Source organism: Oncorhynchus keta, chromosome 14 (assembly GCF_023373465.1).
Source record: "Oncorhynchus keta strain PuntledgeMale-10-30-2019 chromosome 14, Oket_V2, whole genome shotgun sequence".
NCBI classification, from domain to species: domain Eukaryota; kingdom Metazoa; phylum Chordata; class Actinopteri; order Salmoniformes; family Salmonidae; genus Oncorhynchus; species Oncorhynchus keta.
The window spans coordinates 36,359,964-36,381,214 of record NC_068434.1 but is presented as its reverse complement, the minus strand read 5'-3'; the positions used below and the strand labels follow the sequence as shown (position 1 = coordinate 36,381,214).

The window sequence follows — 21,251 nt, the reverse complement described above, 5'->3', positions numbered from 1 at the left end:
GGTAAGTGTGGTCAGGCAGGGTAAGTAGAAGTGGTTCAGGTCTGTGTCCCAATCGGGCCTTTAGACCAGGTTGGACCCTGGTCAAAAGTAGTTCACTATACTGGGAACAGGGTGACATTTGGGAAGCTCCAGGTAGAATTATTGGGACCTTAAGGTCTACATGATCTGTGTCCCAATCGACACCATATAGCCAATATATACTGCACTACTTTAGACCAGAGTCATATGGACCCTGGTCAAAAGTAGTTCACTATACTGGGAACAGGGTGACATTTGGGACCCAGGCTTAGTGTAGCCCTAGGGGGGCTGGGTGGGGTAGAGGCGGTCTACATGTTGTAGTTGTAGGGAGGCTGGGTGGGGTAGAGGCGGTCTACATGTTGTAGTTGTAGGGAGGCTGGGTGGGGTAGAGGCGGTCTACATGTTGTAGTTGTAGGGAGGCTGGGTGGAGTAGAGGCGGTCTACATGTTGTAGTTGTAGGGAGGCTGGGTGGGGTAGAGGCGGTCTACATGTTGTAGCTGTAGGGAGGCTGAGTGGGGGAGGCTGTAGCTGTAGGGAGGGGGTAGAGGCGGTCTACATGTTGTAGCTAGGGAGGCTGAGTGGGGGAGGCATGTTGTAGCTGTAGGGAGGCTGGGTGGGGTAGAGGCGGTCTACATGTTGTAGCTGTAGGGAGGCTAGAGGCGGTCTACATGTTGTAGCTGTAGGGAGGCTGGGTGGGGTAGAGGCGGTCTACATGTTGTAGCTGTAGGGAGGCTGGGTGGGGTAGAGGCGGTCTACATGTTGTAGCTGTAGGGAGGCTGAGTGGGGTGTCTACATGTTGTAGCTGTAGGGAGGCTGCAGTCTACATGTTGGGGTAGGGAGGCTGGGTGGGGTGGTCTACATGTTGTAGCTGTAGGGAGGCTGGGTCTACATGTTGGGTAGGGAGGCTGGGTGGTCTATGTTGTAGCTGTAGGGAGGCTGTTGTAGTTGTAGCTGTAGGGAGGCTGGGGTAGAGGGGACATGTTGTAGCTGTAGGGAGGCTGGTGGCAGCTGTAGGGGCTGGGTGGGGTAGAGGTAGTCCATGTTCTGTAGGGGCTGGGTAGAGGTGGTCCAGGCTGGGGTGCCACTAGTTGAGGGGGCCGAGCCTGCCGTCAACATCAGCTGCTGACCTGTACACACACACACACACACACTTACTTGTTACCTTTCATCAATAATAAACAACTGTCTTTCTAGCGTTGCATTCAGATTCCCTTACTCATTCCCCCCCCTAAGCCAACTGATTCCAGAAAGTTTAACCAAGCCTTTTAATATAAATTACCGAACCTACCGAAAACTATGGGGGTGGGTTCTGTGACTTCTTCCTCAGTCTTCCTTTGGCTTTCTGACTCCTCCAGTTTATCCACCTGAGAACAAAGGGTCAGACAGAGGTCAGAGAGAAAAGCCAGTCAGTCGCCTAATGGGTGGGCTCACAATAATAAAACTGTGGCGTTGTAAATTATTTGTCAATTAACGTTCTACAGAGATACATTCTGATAATATTTTATTGATGATGTTAACTTTTGTCATGAAGACAACAATATGCATAATATTATACTTTACCTTTCAATATCAGACTTTATAGACTAGTATCTATTTCTACAGTGAGGATGCCTTAGAGAAGATGCCATGCGGGATTGGTGAGAAACTACAGTTTTCCTTACAAGTGAGGGAGCATCTTTAAACTACTCTAGAAGCACTGTATACAGCAAGGCTTGTGAAAGTTAATTTTGTATTCTCTGTGTTGTGGATGAAGCTTGGCCCACGCCAAGATGCTAACACTCCACTTTGCACTCCACGCAAAACACATCCCAGTCCAGGAGGAAAAAGAGACAAACCTCAATCACAACTTAACATGCTTCAGCTACAGGGTACTCCTTCTTGCCTAACAAAATGCAATATTTCACCAACTTATCTAGAGCAGTTTATCAAAAGTATTTTGCTTGGTTAAGAGCATGCATCTTTTTTAAACTGTGAACTGCTATCTTATCCAAAGCTAGTTGAGGTAATTTTCCTCAAGTAAATGTTTAGCAATCTACGCAGGCAGTGCTTCAGACGTGTGAGCAGTCGTGTCAAATATAGGCTAAAGAAAACAAATCAAGCAAGGTTTCTGATGTATTCAAGAGTCAAACAGAAGTGTGTATTATTGTATTAAAGTTGTGTAATTAAATCATTTTGAAGTTATTCCAAATGGTCTATTTTTGGCATTGAGAATATCTATTTTGAGTAATAATAGCTGTGAAGATGTGACTTGTCTGTATGAACAATTAACTAAAACTAAATAATTAGAATGTCATAACTACAAAATAAACTGACAGTGTGTGAATGATAAGAATTTCAGCAGCAGAAAAAACTACAAGGGAGTATGTGCCTCCTCTGATAAATAAAATAATGAACATGCATAGAAAGCTAATTGATGGTGTGCAACCCAAATGGTACCCTATTCCCTATACAGTGCACTACTTGTACAGCTCTGGTCAAAAGTAGTGCACTATGTAGGGAATAGGGTGCCATTTGGGATGCACAGCAGTGTGTGGGAGAGGTGGTTTTGGTTCTCTGTGGCTGTACAGCTAGCTAGCGGCTGTAAAGCCGATGCTTCTCACAATGTGGTATTGTGCACTACGGTGTTACTGTACATAGCAGTTAAAGCTACATGAGAATACTCCGACAGAACTGTGTTTGCAGCAGGGGGCTTCAACTCCAGTCCTCCAGGGAGGGCCAAATGTCTGCTGCTCTTCATCTCCATGCTCTCTGGCAAATCACTGATCAGTTTAATGGCAGCCATAGGAATCCAGCAGATACTGCAGTCCTGGAGCTGCAAACAACTAGCCTGGTCCCAGATCTGTTTGTGCTCATTGCGGTCATTAGTCAGGCCAAATATTGACATGGAAGAACAAACAGATTGTCACTCAGGCTAGCTGACTACTGATGCGGAAGACTATAGTGCAGCACCTTTTGTCATGTGTTACTGTTCTATCATACTGTTCTATCATGTGGTCCTGTTAACCAGGACCTCTATCGTGTGTTCCTGTCACCAGGAGCAAACAGTCTGGGATTATCAGTGAGGGGAGAGACCGGGGGGGGGGGGTCCCAGTAGGTAAAGGGCGGCCAGTCCTGGTTCTAGGGGGTTGAGTGTGAGCATGGCTTTTGTTGCCCCGCTCTTACATATCTGATTCAGTCTTCAATCTAGAAAGACTAAAGGCTTAATCAGGTAGGTTGGTGCTGGACTGAAACAGAACCCCGCACCCCCTGTGACGCTCTAAAGAACCAGGACTGGCCAGACCTATGTTAAGGATTCTCAGTCTACATACAAGTCCATGCTAGGTTCTTACATCAGAAACCTAGGGTCTATGTTAGAACAGGGGACAGAACAAAAAGGAGATAAATAAAGAGAGCCAGAGACCGTCACCTTCTCCTCAACCTCATCAACCTGGAAGAGAACCCACAGAGATGAGCTCACATATCTTGGGGTCAAAGGTTACAGGAAGTGGTGTCATTACTACACATTGTTCTAGAGGAATGGTTGTCTTCCCCACTTAAAGAGTCTCATGTTTTAACTTAATTACAAACACAAAGTGAAGAAATACAAAATAATAAAGTTGTGTGAAAGCTTTCTCCAGCAGCGTTATCACCATATTTAAGTAAACGTTCCACTATTTTAATTTGTATTACCAAAAGTATTTCTCTAAACCCTGTCTGCTCCTACAATACCTACAGAGAGAAGGTCAAGAACAACTATCCATCTCTTACAAGAAGAGAAAATTATCTGGCAGAAATACATTATTCTTACTACATTTTCACTGACCGAAATTAAGATTGTTTACGTCCCAAATGGCACCCTATTCTCTATATAGTGCACTACTTTTGACCTGGGCCAATAGGGCTCTGGTCAGAAGAAGTGCACTATAATCGGGAATAGGGTGCCATTTGGGACAGATAAAGGGCTTGCCGTTTTTGGAGCAGGACTGACCTTGGTGAGGTACTCCCTCATGACTTGGATGAAGTATGGCATGGCAAAGTCCATGATGTTGTGTCTCCAGGCCAGCTCCAGCACCACGTCAGGGTGCAACAGGTCGTAAGATGCAAACAGACAGGCAGCGAAACACTCCTTCCTGCCCTCCTCCAGGAACCACTGCAACAGGGTCTCAGCCAGCTCAGCATCCTTAGACTCAGCAGCGTACAGCATTCCATCCTGCCAAATACACACAGTAAGAGGGGGGGGGGTGATTGATTTGATTAAAAGATTGATTTGAGACCGAAGTCATGTCTCTGCAGCATACAGCATCCCATCTTGAGACTGACAGGGGAAGAGATGGATGGATGAAACACAGGAACATTTTGATTCTCACAGATGTTGCACCAATGGTTACATATCATTACAAAGCTGAAAAACTACGGAGGAGAAAAGTGTCTTCCTTCAGTTATTTCAACAGGGTGTGGCTGACTAAATATTCACTATTTCCGTCCTCCAAAGCGAAACAGTGCCCCCATCAGGCTCTAGTCAAAGTAGAGTGAAGTGTGAAAAGGTCCCAGAAAATATTTATAGTGCAAGACAAGTAAAAAAAAAAAATACATATATAAATAATAAAAACTTTGCACGGCAGTTTGTCTTTATCCAGGTGCTGGTTTGGCAGGAACAACTAGTATCCCCCAAAAATGTTAACCTTGTATAATTTGTCCTTCTTGCAGAGTTCCACGCTCTGTCTCCAGCGGTTGTTGCCTTTGTAGAGGTATGCTGCGATGCGTCTGAACTCAATCAGCTCATGCTTCTCCAGTCTCTGGGCCAAACCAATGGTGTCAAAGTTATCATATGCATCGATAGACGCCCTCAGACCCTATGGACAACACAGACATACAAGTCATGCTTCCTGGAGACCACAACACATAATGCCATAGAACAAATCAAATGTTATTTGTCACATACACATGGTTAGCAGATGTTTATGCGAGTGTAGCGAAATGCTTGTACTTCTAGTTCCGACAATGCAGTAATAACCAACAAGTAATCTAACTAACAATTCCAAAACTACTGTCTGATACACAGTGTAAGGGGATAAAGAATATGTACATAAGGATATATGAATGAGTGATGGTACAGAGCAGCATAGGCAAGATACAGTAGATGGTATCGAGTACAGTATATACATATGAGATGAGTATGTAAACAAAGTGGCATAGTTAAAGTGGCTAGTGATACATGTATTACATAAGGATGCAGTCGATGATAACATAAGAGCATAACTAGAACACACACACACTCCCTCCCTCACCTGGTAGTCCTCCTCCTCTGTCAGCAGGTTATTGAGGGCCTCGTTGACTCCCTTGTTGTTATGACTCTGGACTGACCTCAGGTAAGGCTTTACCAACTTCAACTGGTTAACCTGGAGACCCACGGAAGTGTCATATTATTTGGTCTTGCGTTGCTGCTAAATTTGCAGGGTTGTAGTATTGTGGGAACATGTTTTTCAGTCTATTCCGGGTTTAATGACAGGTGTTTTGACTGATTACCTTGGTGAAGTAGCTGACCGTGCGGCTGTGGTCTAACCGTGGTGACAGTATGGTCAGAAGGTCATTCGTCAGCAGAGGTTTGTTGTCCAGGTAAAAGGAAAGGGATTTGTAGTACAGCTCCACATTGGCCACCTAGAAAGGGTCATACAACACAATGAAGTTCCTTGTGGAGAGAGGTGGCTACAGTTGAGGTTAGAAAGCCTTCAGCCTTTCAGTGAGGTTTTCAACTGTTTTGTGAGTGAGGAGCCGATGAGGTCGTGCTACCTTGGCAATGATGTCCTTGAACTGCACCTCCTTCCAAGCGTCTGTAGGGTGTGACATCATCGTGAGGACAGCGTTGTCATATTCCTCGTATTTATCATACAGAAACACTAACTCCGCCCACAGATGGGACTGCTCCGCCGCTCGCAGCACCTGATTGGACAACCACAGGAATTGAGGTCACATAGACGTGACAGATATGGGGGAAAAAAATAATATTTACACTTGTTTTATTTAGAGAGAGAGACACACCTTAGGGATGTTGACGCGGGACCAGAAGAGTTCCAGGTGTTCTCTCATCTTCTGGGGTTTAAATTTGGAGTAGAGGATGGCCAGCTCTGTGAACATGCCCATGTGAGCACGCTCCAAACCCAACGCGGCCTCCAACAGGCCTATCAGCTCCTCATAGTAACCCCGGTCCTGATGCACACAGACACGAACATGAGTTAACCACAGACACTGTACAGACACCTAAACTATCTGAAAACATTCCCTTTACCTGGAACTAAACTATAGAGGACACCAGCAGGTTAAAGTGATTCAAGGGATTTACCTGGTAGTAGCTGATGAGCTCCTCCAGTTCATCAGCGTGGATAACAATGTGTAGACCACAGATCTGAGCCAATCGAAACTCTTCCCCATCCACACACGCACAACACACCTTGAGAGAGAGATCGAGAGAGAGATCGAGAGAGAGATCGAGAGAGATCGAGAGAGATCGAGCGAGATCGAGAGAGAGATCGAGAGAGAGAGAGAGATCGAGAGAGAGAGAGATCGAGAGAGAGAGAGATCGAGAGAGAGAGAGAGAGAGATCGAGCGAAGTCATGATGCACAACCCATCAAATGACTTACACGTACGTACAGCATAACATGTGTGTGTAAGAATGTTTAGATGTACCTCCTTCCAGGTGCGTGTGCTGTTGGCTTTCCTGGCGCTGTCCACAGCAGCTTGGTACTCTCCTAGGTGTACCAGCGTGGATGCCAGGCGGGCAAAGTTGGACACGTTATTGTACAGCAGCTTGGCGGCATCGTACATCCCTTCTTCATAACACCTATCTCCCACCTGCAGGAGGACAAAGAGAGGGTGAGTTCAAAGTTGAAACCAAATGTCTCAGCGAACAATGTTCCATGTTGATAAATGTGCATTTTGCACGTATTTGACACATTTACCTGTTGTATATGGGCGTTGTTAGGGCCGCTGACAAATTCCTCTAGTTCGGCCAGTCTGACAGTTTTAGCCAGAGCAAAGATGAGCTCGGTCTCTACATACGACTCTCTGGCCTTCTTACGAGCCATCTGAAGGAACTTCACCAGATCCTCCCAGTTATCTAAAACACACACACACACACAATAAATTCTATACATTATACACACATATAGTGCAGTGCATAGGAGCCACTGCCTTGTTTCATCCCCGCCACTGCCTTGTGGAGAACTGCCTTTTGCCATCTCCGCCACTGCCTTGTTGGAACCATCCCCGCCACTGCCTTGTTGGAACCATCCCCGCCACTGCCTGGAACCATCCCCGCCACTGCCTTGTTGGAACTATCCCCGCCACTGCCTTGTTGGAACTATCCCCGCCACTGCCTTGTTGGAACTATCCCCGCCACTGCCTTGTTGGAGCCATCCCCGCCACTGCCTTGTTGGAGCCATCCCCGCCACTGCCTTGTTGGAGCCATCCGCGCCACTGCCTTGTTGGAGCCATCCCCGCCATCCCCGCCACTGCCTTGTTGGAACCATCCCCGCCACTGCCTTGTTGGAACTATCCCCGCCACTGCCTTGTTGGAACCATCCCCGCCACTGCCTTGTTGGAACCATCCCCGCCATGGAACCATCCCCGCCACTGCCTTGTTGGAACCATCCCCGCCACTGCCTTGTTGGAACTATCCCCGCCACTGCCTTGTTGGAGCCATCCCCGCCACTGCCTTGTTGGAGCCATCCCCGCCACTGCCTTGTTGGAACCATCCCCGCCACTGCCTTGTTGGAACCATCCCCGCCACTGCCTTGTTGGAACTATCCCCGCCACTGCCTTGTTGGAACTATCCCCGCCACTGCCTTGTTGGAACTATCCCCGCCACTGCCTTGTTGGAACTATCCCCGCCACTGCCTTGTTGGAATTATCCCCGCCACTGCCTTGTTGGAATTATCCCCGCCACTGCCTTGTTGGAATTATCCCCGCCACTGCCTTGTTGGAATTATCCCCGCCACTGCCTTGTTGGAATTATCCCCGCCACTGCCTTGTTGGAATTATCCCCGCCACTGCCTTGTTGGAATTATCCCCGCCACTGCCTTGCTTTTCCATGTTCCTCACACAGTGTGATGTGTTGTCTTACTGTTCTTGCTGGCAGCGCTGACCACCTCCATGTAGGCTGACGGGTCGTCGGCTTTGATGTAGGAATCGATGGCCTCTTTAACCAGGTCTCTCTGGAGCTGGGCTCTGGCCAGTTGACTCCATACCGCGGCCTCATTACAACGCTCTGCAAACTCATAGGCTCTGTCCAGGTTACTGATTTGCTCGATCAGGACCTAGAGAGACAGTTGGTCAGTATAAATAAAGACGTCCAATGATACAAATATTTGTAAGGTGCAGAAAGAAAAGTCAAGAAAAGCATTGTTGATGCATTGAAACAAAACAGGGTACAACGATTAGCTAAATATTTTGCATTATCTTCAGACTCTTGTTAACCTGAATGGCGGAGGTGTTGACGTCAAACTTCTTGAAGATGGCGAAGGCCTCCTCGAAGAGCTCGTTGCTGATGGCGATGTTAGCAATGTCGGGGGCATCGTAGTTGTCCAGGCGGTTGACGTACTCCATCACACGTGTCCGGTCTGCCTTGATGGCCGTCAGGATCAACAAGTTCTGGAGGTTTCTGAGGGAGAAACAGAGAAGACACACAGAGGCTAGATAAGACTTCCAACTACAGGTATTCGTAGAACATTGGAAATATTTGAGTCTTTTCAACCTCCGTATTTAAATGCGAGGCTAAGTAAAGTGTTTGTGTGTGTGCGCGTGGTGACTGACCGGTGCTCGCTGAAGACTGAGTTGTCCAGTACAATCTTCTCCAGTAGTTCAATGAGCTCATTGGGCAGGTCAGCTGTCATGAAGGCCTTGACCGTCACAGACACCTCCTCTGGGTCCTGGGTCTCTGACAGAGCTGTCTGCACCACCTGGGAAACACAATGAAACACAGGTCAGAAGACAGGGAGATGCAGGTCAGAAGACAGGGAGATGCAGGTCAGAAGACAGGGAGATGCAGGTCAGAACACAGGGAGATGCAGGTCAGAAGACAGGGAGATGCAGGTCAGAAGACAGGGAGATGCAGGTCAGAAGACAGGGAGATGCAGGTCAGAAGACAGGGAGATGCAGGTCAGAAGACAGGGAGATGCAGGTCAGAACACAGGGAGATGCAGGTCAGAACACAGGGAGATGCAGGTCAGAACACAGGGAGATGCAGGTCAGAACACAGGGAGATAACAACATAGTGTTAGAGGGTATTGTACTTACCTGGTCTATGAGTTGGCGTCTATAAGGATTATTCTCCTCAAGAACGTTGGCCCATAGTTCTGGGTCTTTCCGTCGGACCAGGTAGCGAGCCTCACTCTTGAACAGGGAGTTCTCATTGCACACCTACAGCAGAGCACAATGAAACCAAACCAATCAATGCATTAGTCATCTCCTGTGGGTGTGTGCGGTGTGGTGTGTGTGTGTGTTCAGACCTTGATAAGGTCCAGGTCACACTGGCCCCTCTCATAGGCGACACAGGCGAGGTGGGGGTCTCTCTTCTCACAATACTTCCCCACTACAGCGCTGTCGTAGAAGGTGTTCTCCTTCAGGAAGCGCTCCGGGGTGTTGTTACTGTCAATGTAGATCTTAGCCAAGGCATTGTGGGTAGCCGGCTCTTCACAGCCCTCGTGGATACGAGACTCAAGCCACGACAACAACAGCTTCAGTCTGGAACACACACAAAATCTCCTTTTGAGAAACCCTCGTGAAACATTTTGTCTGGGATCTTTGAGGCATTACCTCACCAGGGGGAAAGGACAGGCCTGAAAGTTCTGACAAAGTGTTCTCCCCATTTGAAGAACAGGAGCAGACAATGTTGGGAGACCACATGCGTAAGTGATGTGTCTGTACCTGTTCCTCTTCTCCACCTCTGCCACCAGCTCATCAGTGGAGAACTGCCCTCTCACCACCATGATCAGGTTCTTAATGACGTCTTCAGCACAGTCTACATCCAACAGACCTCCTATCACCACAGGCAGACGGCTGGGGTTCACCTACAGTACACACATGTCAAGGCCAGGCAATAGCAGGCAATGGCAATTACAGCAACAAAATAAAATAAGTGCTATTTATTGGTAAAACCAACAATAAAGGTATCTTGACATCTCTTCCTTCCCTGCAGTGCTGTGTTCCTCACTGGGCTTCCTGCCAGGCGAATGGCTCTTACCTTCTGAACATAAATCTCTATGTACTTCTGCAGAGTGTTGCGGTAGAGATAGAGCACCAGGTCATGGACAAAGTCAAAGCGGTCACACACTATGATTAACGGCAGCTGGTCTGTCAATTTAGCCTCCTGATGGGGGAGAGAGAGAGAGGCAACACAGAACATCAATAGTTACATTACATTACATTTGCAAAAGGAAGCCAATATCCCATGAAACAACTGTGAAAGGTGAGAATTCAGTCTGGTTCGTGTCATTTCCGATCTTACATGTAACTGAAAGCTAGTGAACCTGGTTTGTAGTCTTCTAGGCTAAACATTTTAATTTAATTTTTTAAACATTTTAGTCATTTAGTAGGCACTCTTATCCAGAGCGACTTATAAATAAACATTCACCTAACCAACACTGCTGGGGTAGCCCCCGTACCTTGAGGAAGTTCTTGACCCTGTCCGGGTCGTAACAGTTGCTCTCTCTACAGATGCGCTCCACTTCCTTGATCTGCCCTGTCTTACAGGCCGCCTGGATGTATTTAAAATGGACGTCAGGGTCCTGGCTGAAGTTCACTATGGAACCCAGGAAGTAGAACAGACCTGGGAGAGAAAAAAAACAGTTTCACAATTGAATAACTTTCCCTGTGAAAACATATGGTAGACTAGGCTCTAGCATCCTAGGCTCTAGCATCCTAGGCTCTAGCATCCTAGGCTCTAGCATCCTAGGCTCTAGCATCCTAGGCTCTAGCATCCTAGGCTCTAGCATCCTAGGCTCTAGCATCCTAGGCTCTAGCATCCTAGGCTCTAGCATCCTAGGCTGTGCATGTGTGCCAGGGTCTGTGGCTCTAATAGCTGGACCACATAGACCCCAAGCCGACACGTTTTTAAACATAAGAGAAGCAAGACCCAGGCGTACCCTCGTAGCTCTTGAAGGACTCAAAGAGCTCCACCAGGGTGTTTGTTCCCAGCTGCTCGTGGTATTTAGATGCCACCTGGACACACAGCTGAAGGTTCTGTCTGATGTTGGCTGATAACATGGCCCGAAGACACTCTACAGAGTCCTCTACTGACAGGGCGCCAAAGAAGTTCACCAGCCACTACAAGGAGAGAGGAGAGGGTTAACACAAAACACATTTTATGTCACATGCGCCAAATAAAACAGGTGAAATGTTTGCAGTGAACATTAGAGTGAAATGCTTACTTATAAGCCCTTAACTTCTTAAAGCATTGTTGGTTTAGAAAAAAATAGATGAGTAGAAAATAGAAAATAAAAGTAGCAAATAATTCAACAGAAGCAGTAAAATAACAAGCGAGGTTACATACAGGGGGTAGCAGTACAGAGTCAATGTGGAGGGGCACCGGTTAGTTGAGGTAATTGAGATGTAGGTAGAGTTAGTGACTATGCATAGATTATAAACAGAGAGTAGCAGCAGCATAAAAGAGGGGCCTGGGTAGCCCTTTGATTAGCTGTTAAGGAGTCTTATGGCTTGGGGGTAGAAGCTGGTAGAAGCTGGGTATAACACATGAGAGAGAGAAGAGAACAAGAGAGGTTACATTTGAAGCCACCCCACATACACCTACGTACCTCAGGGTTGAGCAGGTGTGTGTGTACGACAGCCCGTTTGATGTCGAACAGGTCAGTGTAGTGCTCTAGAGCCCTCTGTTGCAGTCCAGCCTTCTCACACAGCTGGGCGATGTGGGCACGGTCATAGTGACTAAACATCTGGTTGCCAAGGATCGCGTCGGCTACCTGGATACACACAGAACCACCAATTACAACACATACTGCACCAACAGAAACACAACAAAACATTATGAAAGGTGTGTGTGTTTGTACCTGGGGGGCGTGGATGAGGTTCATCTCCAGTAGACGTGTCTGTAGGTGTCCCTCGGCTGGCTGATTGTTCTTCAGAGCGTCCAATAGGAAGGAGGTACACTGCTGGATCAGACTTCCCTCCATGAACACATCCACTATCTACACCAATCACGAGGGAGAGAGCGGGGACATTAGCAGCCAATAATAGTAGAGAAAGAGGTAATCAAGAGTCACAGGGACATAATCCTGCTGGATAAGGAAGTGCATTGCTGGATTAGATGGGATGAAGTTACCTCTAAACTGCTGATTCTAGAGGTATGTCCCAAATTCGCACCATATTCCCTATACAGTGCACTACTTTTGGCCAGGGCCCATAGGTCTATGCTTGTGGGCAACTTTTAGCCAGAGCCAGTTATGACAAGAGGAGGAGGGGGAAGTTGATATGCCCTTAAAAAGGAGGAATAACAGACAGGGGAGGCCCCTCACTGGGCAGTGTGTGTGTTCACGCAGGCCTGTGTGTCTGTGCTATGTGCGTGTGTTACCTGGTTGATGTTGGCCAGGGGCTCCTCATCTGCCACCAGCATCTGAGAGAACTGTAGACCCTGTTCTGGACTGACCCGCATCACATTCCTCAGCAGAAACACCCAGTCTGGAGAGTAGCCCACCTAGGAGAGGAAAGAGAGGGAGAGAGAGGGAGAAAAGAGGGGGAGAAAAAAAGAGGGAGGAAAGAGGGGGCGAAAAAGAGGGAGAGAAAGAGAACAGAGGGGGAGAGAAAAAAGAGGGAGGAAAGAGGGGGAGAGAAAGAGAACAGAGGGGGAGAGAAAAAAAGAGGGAGGAAAGAGGGGGAGAGAGAGAGAGAACAGAGGGGGGAGAGAAAAAAAGAGGGAGGAAAGAGGGGGGTGAGAAAGAGGGAGAGAAGGAGAACAGAGGGGGAGAGAAAAAAAGAGGGAGGAAAGAGGGGGGAGAGAAAGAGAACAGAGGGGGGAGAGAAAAAAAAGAGGAAGGGAAAGAGCAGGGAGAGAGAAAGGGGGAGGGAGAGTGAGAGAGGAGAGTCCACATAATGCTGTCATCTGACAAGACAAAATGGGCAAGCTGACATTTTAGAACTAGGTACTTCAGGTCAATCAAATGTACTACTAAAACAGTGTTGTCTTGTTAAATCATGATCATGGCAGAATGCTATGAGATACTATGAGAGTTGTGTCTCCCAAATAGCATCCTATTACCTTCATAGAGCATCACTAGTCATATGGGTAGTGCTTTATATAGGGAATAGGGTACTATTTGCAACACATCCAAAGGGAGGTCCATCCATTCTCAGAGTGAAGTGTACCTTTTTGGCGTAGAGCACTATCTTCTGGAACTGTCCGGTCTCAGCAAAGCACTGGATCACCTTGCTGGGTACGTTGGCTCTGAGGTAGACACTGAGGGCTAGCGTAGGATCTACTGCCTTAACCAGGTCACCAAGCTCCTCACAACACTCCAGCTACACACACGCAACACATCAACTTTAGCTATACTGCAATTTCAGGGTAAATATACAAGCACAAAGGGAATCGATTGACAGACTATGGAGGGGGGACCTCTGTGTTAGTTTTACCCCTTTTTCCTCCCCAATTTCATGGTATCCAATTGCTAGTTACAGTCTTGTCTCATCGCTGCAACTCCCGTACTGGCTTGGGAGAGGCGTAGGTTGAGAGCCGCGCGTCCTCAGAAACACAACCCAACCAAACCAAGCCGCACTGCTTGTTGACACAATGCCCACTTAACCCAGAAGCCAGCCGCACCAATGTGTCGGAGGAAACACCATACGCATTGCGTCCGGCCCGCCACAGGAGTCGCTAGTGCGCGATGGGACAAGAACATCCCTGCCGGCCAAACTCTCCCCTAACCCGGATGACGCTGGGCAAATTGTACGCCGCCCTATGGGTCTCCCGGTTGCGCCTGGCTGCAACAGAGCCTGGGCTTGAACCAGAATCTCTAGCAGCACAGCTAGCACTGCGATGCAGTGCCTTAGACCACTCCGCCACTCAGGAGGCCCGTGGGGGACTTCTGTTTACATACACACAGTCTTAGTCTTGAAGTGTGTGTGTGTGTGAGCACAGTAACAAGGCTGCCTAATCCACTCCAGTCAGTACTACCTTGTCCTCTTTCAGCCACTTCTCCAGCAGCTGCTTGCGTCCTTGCTGTAGCACGGGCCTGCACAGCTCCAGAGACTCAAACTTGTTGAGCTGGCCCTGGTCCAGCAGGATGCCAAAGTACTGCAGCAGAGGAGAGGCCTGGCCCGGCTGGGCTGGCACGCTCTGGAACTTACGGATGGTCTCCGCTGTGCGCAGGATACCCTGGAGGAGAGGAAGAGGATAAGATACAGTAATTAAATGTTATTGTTGCTAAGTGTATAGCAAGGCTAAGGAGGATCCAGAAAGAGACTGTATTTTCCCCTCCTTGTGTTACAAAATTCCAGTAACCTTCCCCAAATTCTCAGGTTTTCCAGAAATTCTGGTTGGGGGGGGGGGGTTCTGTATTCCCTACTGATTCTAGGAATCTTCCAACCAGGTTTTGGGGAAATATTGAGAAAGTTACCGTAATGTTGCAACCCTCCTTCAGCCCAAACCAACCCAACAGATCATCTCCCCTAGTCCTGGCGTCTGACCTACCTTGGGTGTGGATGCAGCCACCTTGGCAGCCTCGGAGTAGGAGCCCTGGGCGAACAGTGTGTTGAACTTCCTGGCAAACAGCTCCTCAGCCCCGGCCAGGTTAGAACGCACGGCCATCCTCAGGCCCAGGTCTGGGTTCTGCAGCACGTTGGTGGCATAGTTCACTATGTTTTCCTCCTCCACACACACTGACAACACCTGAGGGGGATGCCGAACATTTAGGAATCAAATACATCAATGGATTAATAACACATTTTTAGTGATGATTTTCAATAAACATAAGAAAGAACATGACACAAAAACAAATTTTAAAAAATGTTTTATTTAGCTGGATAATGTGTATATGTGCACATGCTTTCCCTGGTATCCACCCATAACAAAGTGACCCTGTTGTATACATCCGTATTGTAATTCTAATGGGTCTGACATTCTTACCTGTCCCTTCTTGTTAACCCCGATGATGCCAGAGGTGAGTTCGTGGGGGGCGGTGACGAAGATGGTCTCGGCACTGATGCGGTTCATGTAGATACACACTCCTGACTCCAGGTCGTACAGGTGGATGTAGCCATACTTCGTGATCAGGTAGATCACACCGTGCTTGGTGCCAATCTGAGGACAGAGAAACCAGGGACACAGAGATTATACCCTCTGTATGGGCCAAAGACACCTAGGTCTTATCAGCATTGTTGAACGGCAGTTAAGTGTTTTAATAGTTAAAGAATCCTAAACATATGTGTGTGCAGGTTACTGGTAAGTAAATAAGTGTTGCCAAGAGAAGGGTCAACTCAAACAGAAAACAAACCACTTCAGTTGTACTGGTTAAATATGCATTAAGAAAACCTCCCAGCCGATCCAGTCTGGCTCAACTGATATGCATTCATTCATTGAGAGAGGCACCCCGAGTGGGTCCTTCCCTGGTGGGTCTTTAGGGGTCCTTCGCTGGTGGGTCTTTAGGGGTCTTTACCTGCATGGCGACGGGGAAGTCTGTCTGAGCCTCAGGTGGGAAGAACACGTCAACAGCCTTCTTAGTAAACGGCTGGTTCCCTGTAGCCGGCTGACCCACCTCTATGATGTGCAGCTGGAACACAACATGACCACACAGGTCAACATAGTGACCGCATACTAACCACACATACTGACCGTATGCACTGACCGCATACATTAAGTAATCATCATCATTTGACTGCAGAAGAGTCAACCACAAGCTTCCTCCAGTTTCTCCAGTCACAAGTAATGCTTACAGAGGGTGTCCTGGTTTGTCATGGAATCATTACTAGGTTCACCATGCCTGTATACCCCCCCAGTGTCCGGTTCTCACCTTGCCCCCAGCCTGGCTGCGCACAGCGAAGCAGAACAGAGTGGAGGCTTTGGTGTTGCCCTCCACCTTAAACTCTCCGAAGGCTGCAGCATGGCCTTCGATGGGCTGGGACACCTTCCTGTCCACAGAGTACAGCTGCATGGCCCCCACCACACGGTTTTGCTGCAGGATAGAAAAAAAAGAGGGGATGTCATCACTATCTGAACATGCTAGAAAAGAACCGAAGTACGGTGCTTTTAGAATACAAAACCTACACTTTATGTCTGATGTGTGCACACACTGTGAAGTATGGGTTTGTATGTGAGACAATAGAAGACGGATCATAAGGTGTGTGTGTGTGTGTGTACCTGTGCCGAGATCCCTATAAGGAGGAGCCACTTCTGCTGTTCGTCTGTTCTGTAGTTTATGATCTGGCATCCGGCCAGACTAGCGTGCCGATCAAAAACTTTGATGGGCTGCGAGTCCCCCTCCATGCTCCAATGGTAGACGGCCGCTTCAGTCACCAAGGCGACGGTGTTGACAGAGATCCACTTCCAGAACATGACTTCCTCGGTCATGGTGTGAGCCTTCATCTTACTCTTCATCTCAATGTTGAAGATCTGCAGGCACTTAGCAGCTGAGAGCCGAGGGAGGGCGAGAGAGGCGAAACAGTGAGACACAACACATTGTTTTGCCCTGAACCTGAATGAAGCTAATGCTAAACTGTAGCTAGTGAACTCACATCATTTGGGTTGCTAGCTGACTATCCAGGATCATGGACCTCTTTCTAGGTAGTGATGAGATTTGTACTTTGCACAAATCTGTAGCGTGTGTAAACTATCCCTTTAAGTTCCCAGCAAACTGGATTTCTAGAAGTCAAAAGTGCTCAATTTCCCTGTTCAGTGAGAGCGCCGAGGCAGTGGGGATAAAGAGGAGGGAGGTAGATAGATAACACGCTCAATAGACCTAACAGATAGTATCTAGAAGACAGATCCTCCAGGACAACTTTGCAACTCTTCCCCTGGTTGTTGCTGTAAAGGAGAATGTGTTCTCAATCTCCTAGGTTGTGAATAAAAAAAAAAATGTAACCTTTTTAAGACATTTGTCACACATTCCAGGCCCAAGTATTCTTAACCAGGGCATAGCCATTTAGACTATTTAGAAGAAAAAGTGAGAAAGAGCTTCTAGAATCAGTGTCGCTGCCTACTACTGAACTGTTCTAGTCTCTGGCATGCGGAGAATAATGAGTGTGGAAATCAATCTCCATACTTTACTAACCTCCCATATCACAACCAGTTTTTAAAAAATGGAACTAAGCCTAAGGGACAGCATAGTAGTGACAGCATGTCCTGTAGTTTTAGGTTTGCACAGTGAAGTGAGCGAGGAACGGAACTGGTTTCACAGAGACCATAACATGTAGGTGAAAAGGTACAACATACCTGGTACACTGTAGAGAGAGATCTAGGGCTGGAGACCAAAACCTCTTACAACACACTAGGGCTGGGCGATATGGTTTTAATGGGCTTTTCCCATTCTAATTGTTTCAGCCAAACGTCAGCCAAAAATAATGGATAAAACTGACAGTAAGATAGGACTATTTGTAGAATATTGCATAAGAATCGAAATCCTCTTTGTAGCCTCCAACTCTGGTACTCGACCCATTGTTTTCCATTTGCATAGTTATTTGTTCAATTCCAGCATTCTCTTGCAGCATTGTAATCAATTTCTTAATTTCCTGCACTCATTTGCTATCACTTACACACCATGTCACGTTGCCATTGTCTTAGTATATCGCTATTCCCAACAACAAAACATCCTTGACAGAACAATCCTTCTCCTGAATGCATTTTCGGCTTAAATTGCAGTTCTTAATTTCACCACTAGGGGTAGTCAGACGATTGTTGTTGACATGTTGTGCTTGTAAGTTAGCTAGCAGTTCTCTTCTCAGCTGTTAGCAGTTTCTCACTGGCGATAAAAACAGATGATTGCCATAATTTTTTTGAGTCATTACTGAATTATTTAACGTAACAAATCAAATCCAAACCAGTCCGTGAATGAATACCGTTATATTGTGTTTTATGGTTTACCGCCCAGCCCTAACACACACACACACACACACCTTCCAGTGTGTATGATATCTGATGATGGATACCACACACAGTCTACCAGCATACAACAGGTCATGCTAACATGTGTATGGTTCTCATAAAAGTATGTGAGGGTGTGTGTGTGTGTGTGTGTGTGTCTGGGGGGGGCTGTTTTGGGGAAACTCTGAAACTGAAAAGTTCTAAATCTTGAGAGGTCACAGTCAGGGGGTGTGGGGGGGTTAGCATGTGGGAAAGTTACAATGTGTGGATTCAAATGTACAGAATCAAATGCTCCTCTGTCCACAAAACAATCTCATTGATCCGGTTACTTGTCAGAAGTAACCAGAATACATGAGTTCAGTGGGTTAAGAAGGTGGTTAAGCTTTTATGAGAAGGGACATGATGACCAAAGACACCACGGATAGACGGACGGATGGACAGGCAGACAGAGACAGGAACTCACCGTCTGAGAGGTGACAAGACAGAAAGCAAGGGAAAGAAAGCCATGAGTCAGTCCGAGAAAAAGAGGAAGAGAGAGATGAAGTAGGAGAGATAGGCAGACTTCACGGCGAGAGAGGGAGGAGAGAGAGAGAGAGAGAGAGAGAGAAACACTCACCCTCTGATAGATGACAGAAAGCAAGGGGAAGAAAGCAAAGAGTCAGTCAAAGAAAAAACAAGGGGGGGAGAGAGAGAGAGAGAGAGAGAGAGAGAGAGAGGTAGAGAGTTGTGCAAAGCCTGAAGAGAAAGCATCAGAAGTAAGGCAATCCGATACAGACATGAAGGCTAAAGCACTTGGGGCTCTAAGGGCTAGAAGCAGTGGCGGAAAATCAACTTACATGACCAATTTAGTACACTTCAGGCAATATGTCTGAGTGCACTGACTCCTGGTATTTATAGCACGGGAGGAAATAGTGCATTATAACAGATACACCCAACACTTCTTTTGACAGCTATGTTAACGCTGGAGTTACATAAACAGCAATCCTGTGTGAATAGTACGCACGCTAAAGCAGACACGCATCTACTGTTCTTAACTTTTCAGGAACAAATGAAGAAATAGGCTGCTCATATTGCGGTGTACTGTAGTAAGGCTGAAATTACCATAGCAGCAGCATTGGATTAACAAGAAACTACTTAGTGAGTGCATTGTAACAGAGCGTTTTGGTTGTTGTTATTACACTGGTCGAATAAGGAGCCCAGGGAGGGTCGGTCAGGGAGCGGGGTCATAATGTGACTCGCAAATGGCACCCCATTCCCTACATAGTGCCCTATGGGCCCTGGTCATAAGTTGTGTTACCTGGGCGAATTGGGTGCCACTTGGGAGGCAAGCATAAGGTCGTGGTGGTACCCTACCTTTGAGGGCGATGACCTTGCTGGCAGGGTTCATGATGGCACTGTCAGCAGAGATAGGACGTCTGCTGGGGTTATTGGGGTCAGCCATGTCTATGATCACCACCTGGTTCTGCTCGCCCACCTTCTCCCGGATGCAGATGAACTTGTCAGACTCCATGGTCAGGTAGCTGAAACCAATGTTAGCCGGGTTCACCCCCAGGTTCTGCAGCTGAAACACACCGCAACACACACAGCTTTTCAATGGATTGGGTATATTTTGACCTCTTTTGTAATAGTTGAAATGTGTGCCATTCTTGCTAACATCAAATCAAATGTTATTGGTCACATACACATGGTCAGCAGATGTTAATGCGAGTGTAGCGAAATGCTTGTGCACCCATGCATCAATCTAAGTAACATAATACAATCATCTCTATCTAAATCCGTCATTTTAAGCTAGACATCTCTGCTGTGTTTCACGCCCTTCCGCATCTGCGGTGGAAGGTGGCCGAGCTACAACCGCATCTCAGACCATGAGACATGCCGAAAATTGGTCTTCTCACGAAAACGTCTGTAGCATCCGAACGGTTTGTCCTACACAATGGTGTTCTCCGTTTTGCTCTACGACCCCCACAAGCCCTACAGGACCCGCCTGAAGTCAGTAACGCTGAAGTGCCAACTTCTGTCTGTAGCACCCAAGCAGTTTGGGCTACAAACTAATGACTAATGTGGAAAGGGCAGTCTTCTCAGTCACTGGACTTAAATAGGGGTTAAATATGTGTCCCCAAAAATATATTTGCTGAACTTTCTTATCTCCTAGAATTAGGGCAGACACTTCAAAACCTTATGGTGTAATTTCTAACTTTTTTTGTTGCCATTTATCAATGCGTTACTATGGGCTATAGTAATAAAGCACACAACCAATATTTTATAAAATACTTTTTACAATATTGTTTGAGATACCTAAAGGGGTCCTAAAATTCTATAACAAATAGCCTAGCTAAATGATCCTTGGTATACTTTTAGAGGTTAATGATGGCCTGCAGAAAAAAACATGTGTTGGGCCAGTGGATCTTGTCAGGTTAGTAACTTTTCAATGCATTTTTTGCATTCCAGTTCAACATTTACCTGCTCTGTCGCAGTTTACCATTGCAAACCATTGATGACTACACCCGTAAATGTCATATCATTTGAGCAAAATTATTGGCTGTTCATTCAAGCACCTTCGAGCCCACCCACAAGTCACTTCTCCAGCAGTAGCAGTCATTGCGTTGATGCCGTCACACAGCACATGCAAGCTGTCCCGAGCAAAAAGAAGCGGCCAGCAATCTACTCGCTGATCTTATTTATTTTAGGGAAAGGGCTTTACAAAAGTAAAACCTTCGATGGGAAATAATAGCAATGTGCCGGATACCGTTGATAGTCTGCAAAAAGAAAGCTAAAAAAAAGAAATACACCCATCATTCCTCTTGGCTAGCCTACTCTTTTGCAATGTTTCTTATAAAGCGTCCTATTTTCAAATCTCAAAATGACATTCTTTAGGAACAAAAATTAATGCAATTAATACAATTCTAAAGAATTGAGTAATGACTTTTATTGCTAAATTATACTGCACAGCTTTTTAATACGTGTAATAACTACATTTTATTAATTATATTAATAGCTGAATATAGAGAAAAAGCATTCCACCCTTTAAGAAATACACCATGTCAGGGCCAGTAGAAATGCTGCTGTTATTTACTGTGCTTTGATTGACGAACAGCAAGCTTGACTAGTTCATAAAAGGTGTCGAACTGACTGAATGAAGTCGATCTCATATATCCTGGCCATTCAGAAAATGAT

The 21,251-nt window shown here is 46.7% G+C and overlaps 1 protein-coding gene across 1 annotated transcript in view; it reads right to left on the bottom strand.

Annotated features, from left to right (window-relative positions):
* Positions 1 to 903: 903 nt before the first annotated feature.
* Positions 904 to 21,251, bottom strand: part of LOC118394079 (clathrin heavy chain 2) — a 35,813-nt gene continuing 15,465 nt past the window's right edge. The window contains exons 2-33 of the mRNA XM_052460758.1: positions 19,431 to 19,638; positions 16,359 to 16,627; positions 16,012 to 16,173; positions 15,658 to 15,771; positions 15,129 to 15,302; positions 14,694 to 14,891; positions 14,178 to 14,378; positions 13,370 to 13,522; positions 12,579 to 12,701; positions 12,058 to 12,195; positions 11,806 to 11,970; positions 11,137 to 11,317; positions 10,657 to 10,820; positions 10,236 to 10,361; positions 9,920 to 10,062; positions 9,502 to 9,736; positions 9,290 to 9,412; positions 8,807 to 8,952; positions 8,471 to 8,654; positions 8,118 to 8,310; positions 6,955 to 7,112; positions 6,683 to 6,847; positions 6,338 to 6,445; positions 6,037 to 6,204; positions 5,788 to 5,937; positions 5,524 to 5,655; positions 5,286 to 5,396; positions 4,680 to 4,850; positions 3,986 to 4,207; positions 3,419 to 3,445; positions 1,307 to 1,382; positions 904 to 1,145 (exon numbers count right to left, since the gene is read on the bottom strand). Of these exons, the coding sequence (XP_052316718.1) occupies positions 904 to 1,145; positions 1,307 to 1,382; positions 3,419 to 3,445; positions 3,986 to 4,207; positions 4,680 to 4,850; positions 5,286 to 5,396; positions 5,524 to 5,655; positions 5,788 to 5,937; positions 6,037 to 6,204; positions 6,338 to 6,445; positions 6,683 to 6,847; positions 6,955 to 7,112; positions 8,118 to 8,310; positions 8,471 to 8,654; positions 8,807 to 8,952; positions 9,290 to 9,412; positions 9,502 to 9,736; positions 9,920 to 10,062; positions 10,236 to 10,361; positions 10,657 to 10,820; positions 11,137 to 11,317; positions 11,806 to 11,970; positions 12,058 to 12,195; positions 12,579 to 12,701; positions 13,370 to 13,522; positions 14,178 to 14,378; positions 14,694 to 14,891; positions 15,129 to 15,302; positions 15,658 to 15,771; positions 16,012 to 16,173; positions 16,359 to 16,627; positions 19,431 to 19,638 (5,130 nt within the window). The remainder of the gene's footprint in view (positions 1,146 to 1,306; positions 1,383 to 3,418; positions 3,446 to 3,985; positions 4,208 to 4,679; positions 4,851 to 5,285; positions 5,397 to 5,523; positions 5,656 to 5,787; positions 5,938 to 6,036; positions 6,205 to 6,337; positions 6,446 to 6,682; positions 6,848 to 6,954; positions 7,113 to 8,117; positions 8,311 to 8,470; positions 8,655 to 8,806; positions 8,953 to 9,289; positions 9,413 to 9,501; positions 9,737 to 9,919; positions 10,063 to 10,235; positions 10,362 to 10,656; positions 10,821 to 11,136; positions 11,318 to 11,805; positions 11,971 to 12,057; positions 12,196 to 12,578; positions 12,702 to 13,369; positions 13,523 to 14,177; positions 14,379 to 14,693; positions 14,892 to 15,128; positions 15,303 to 15,657; positions 15,772 to 16,011; positions 16,174 to 16,358; positions 16,628 to 19,430; positions 19,639 to 21,251) is intronic.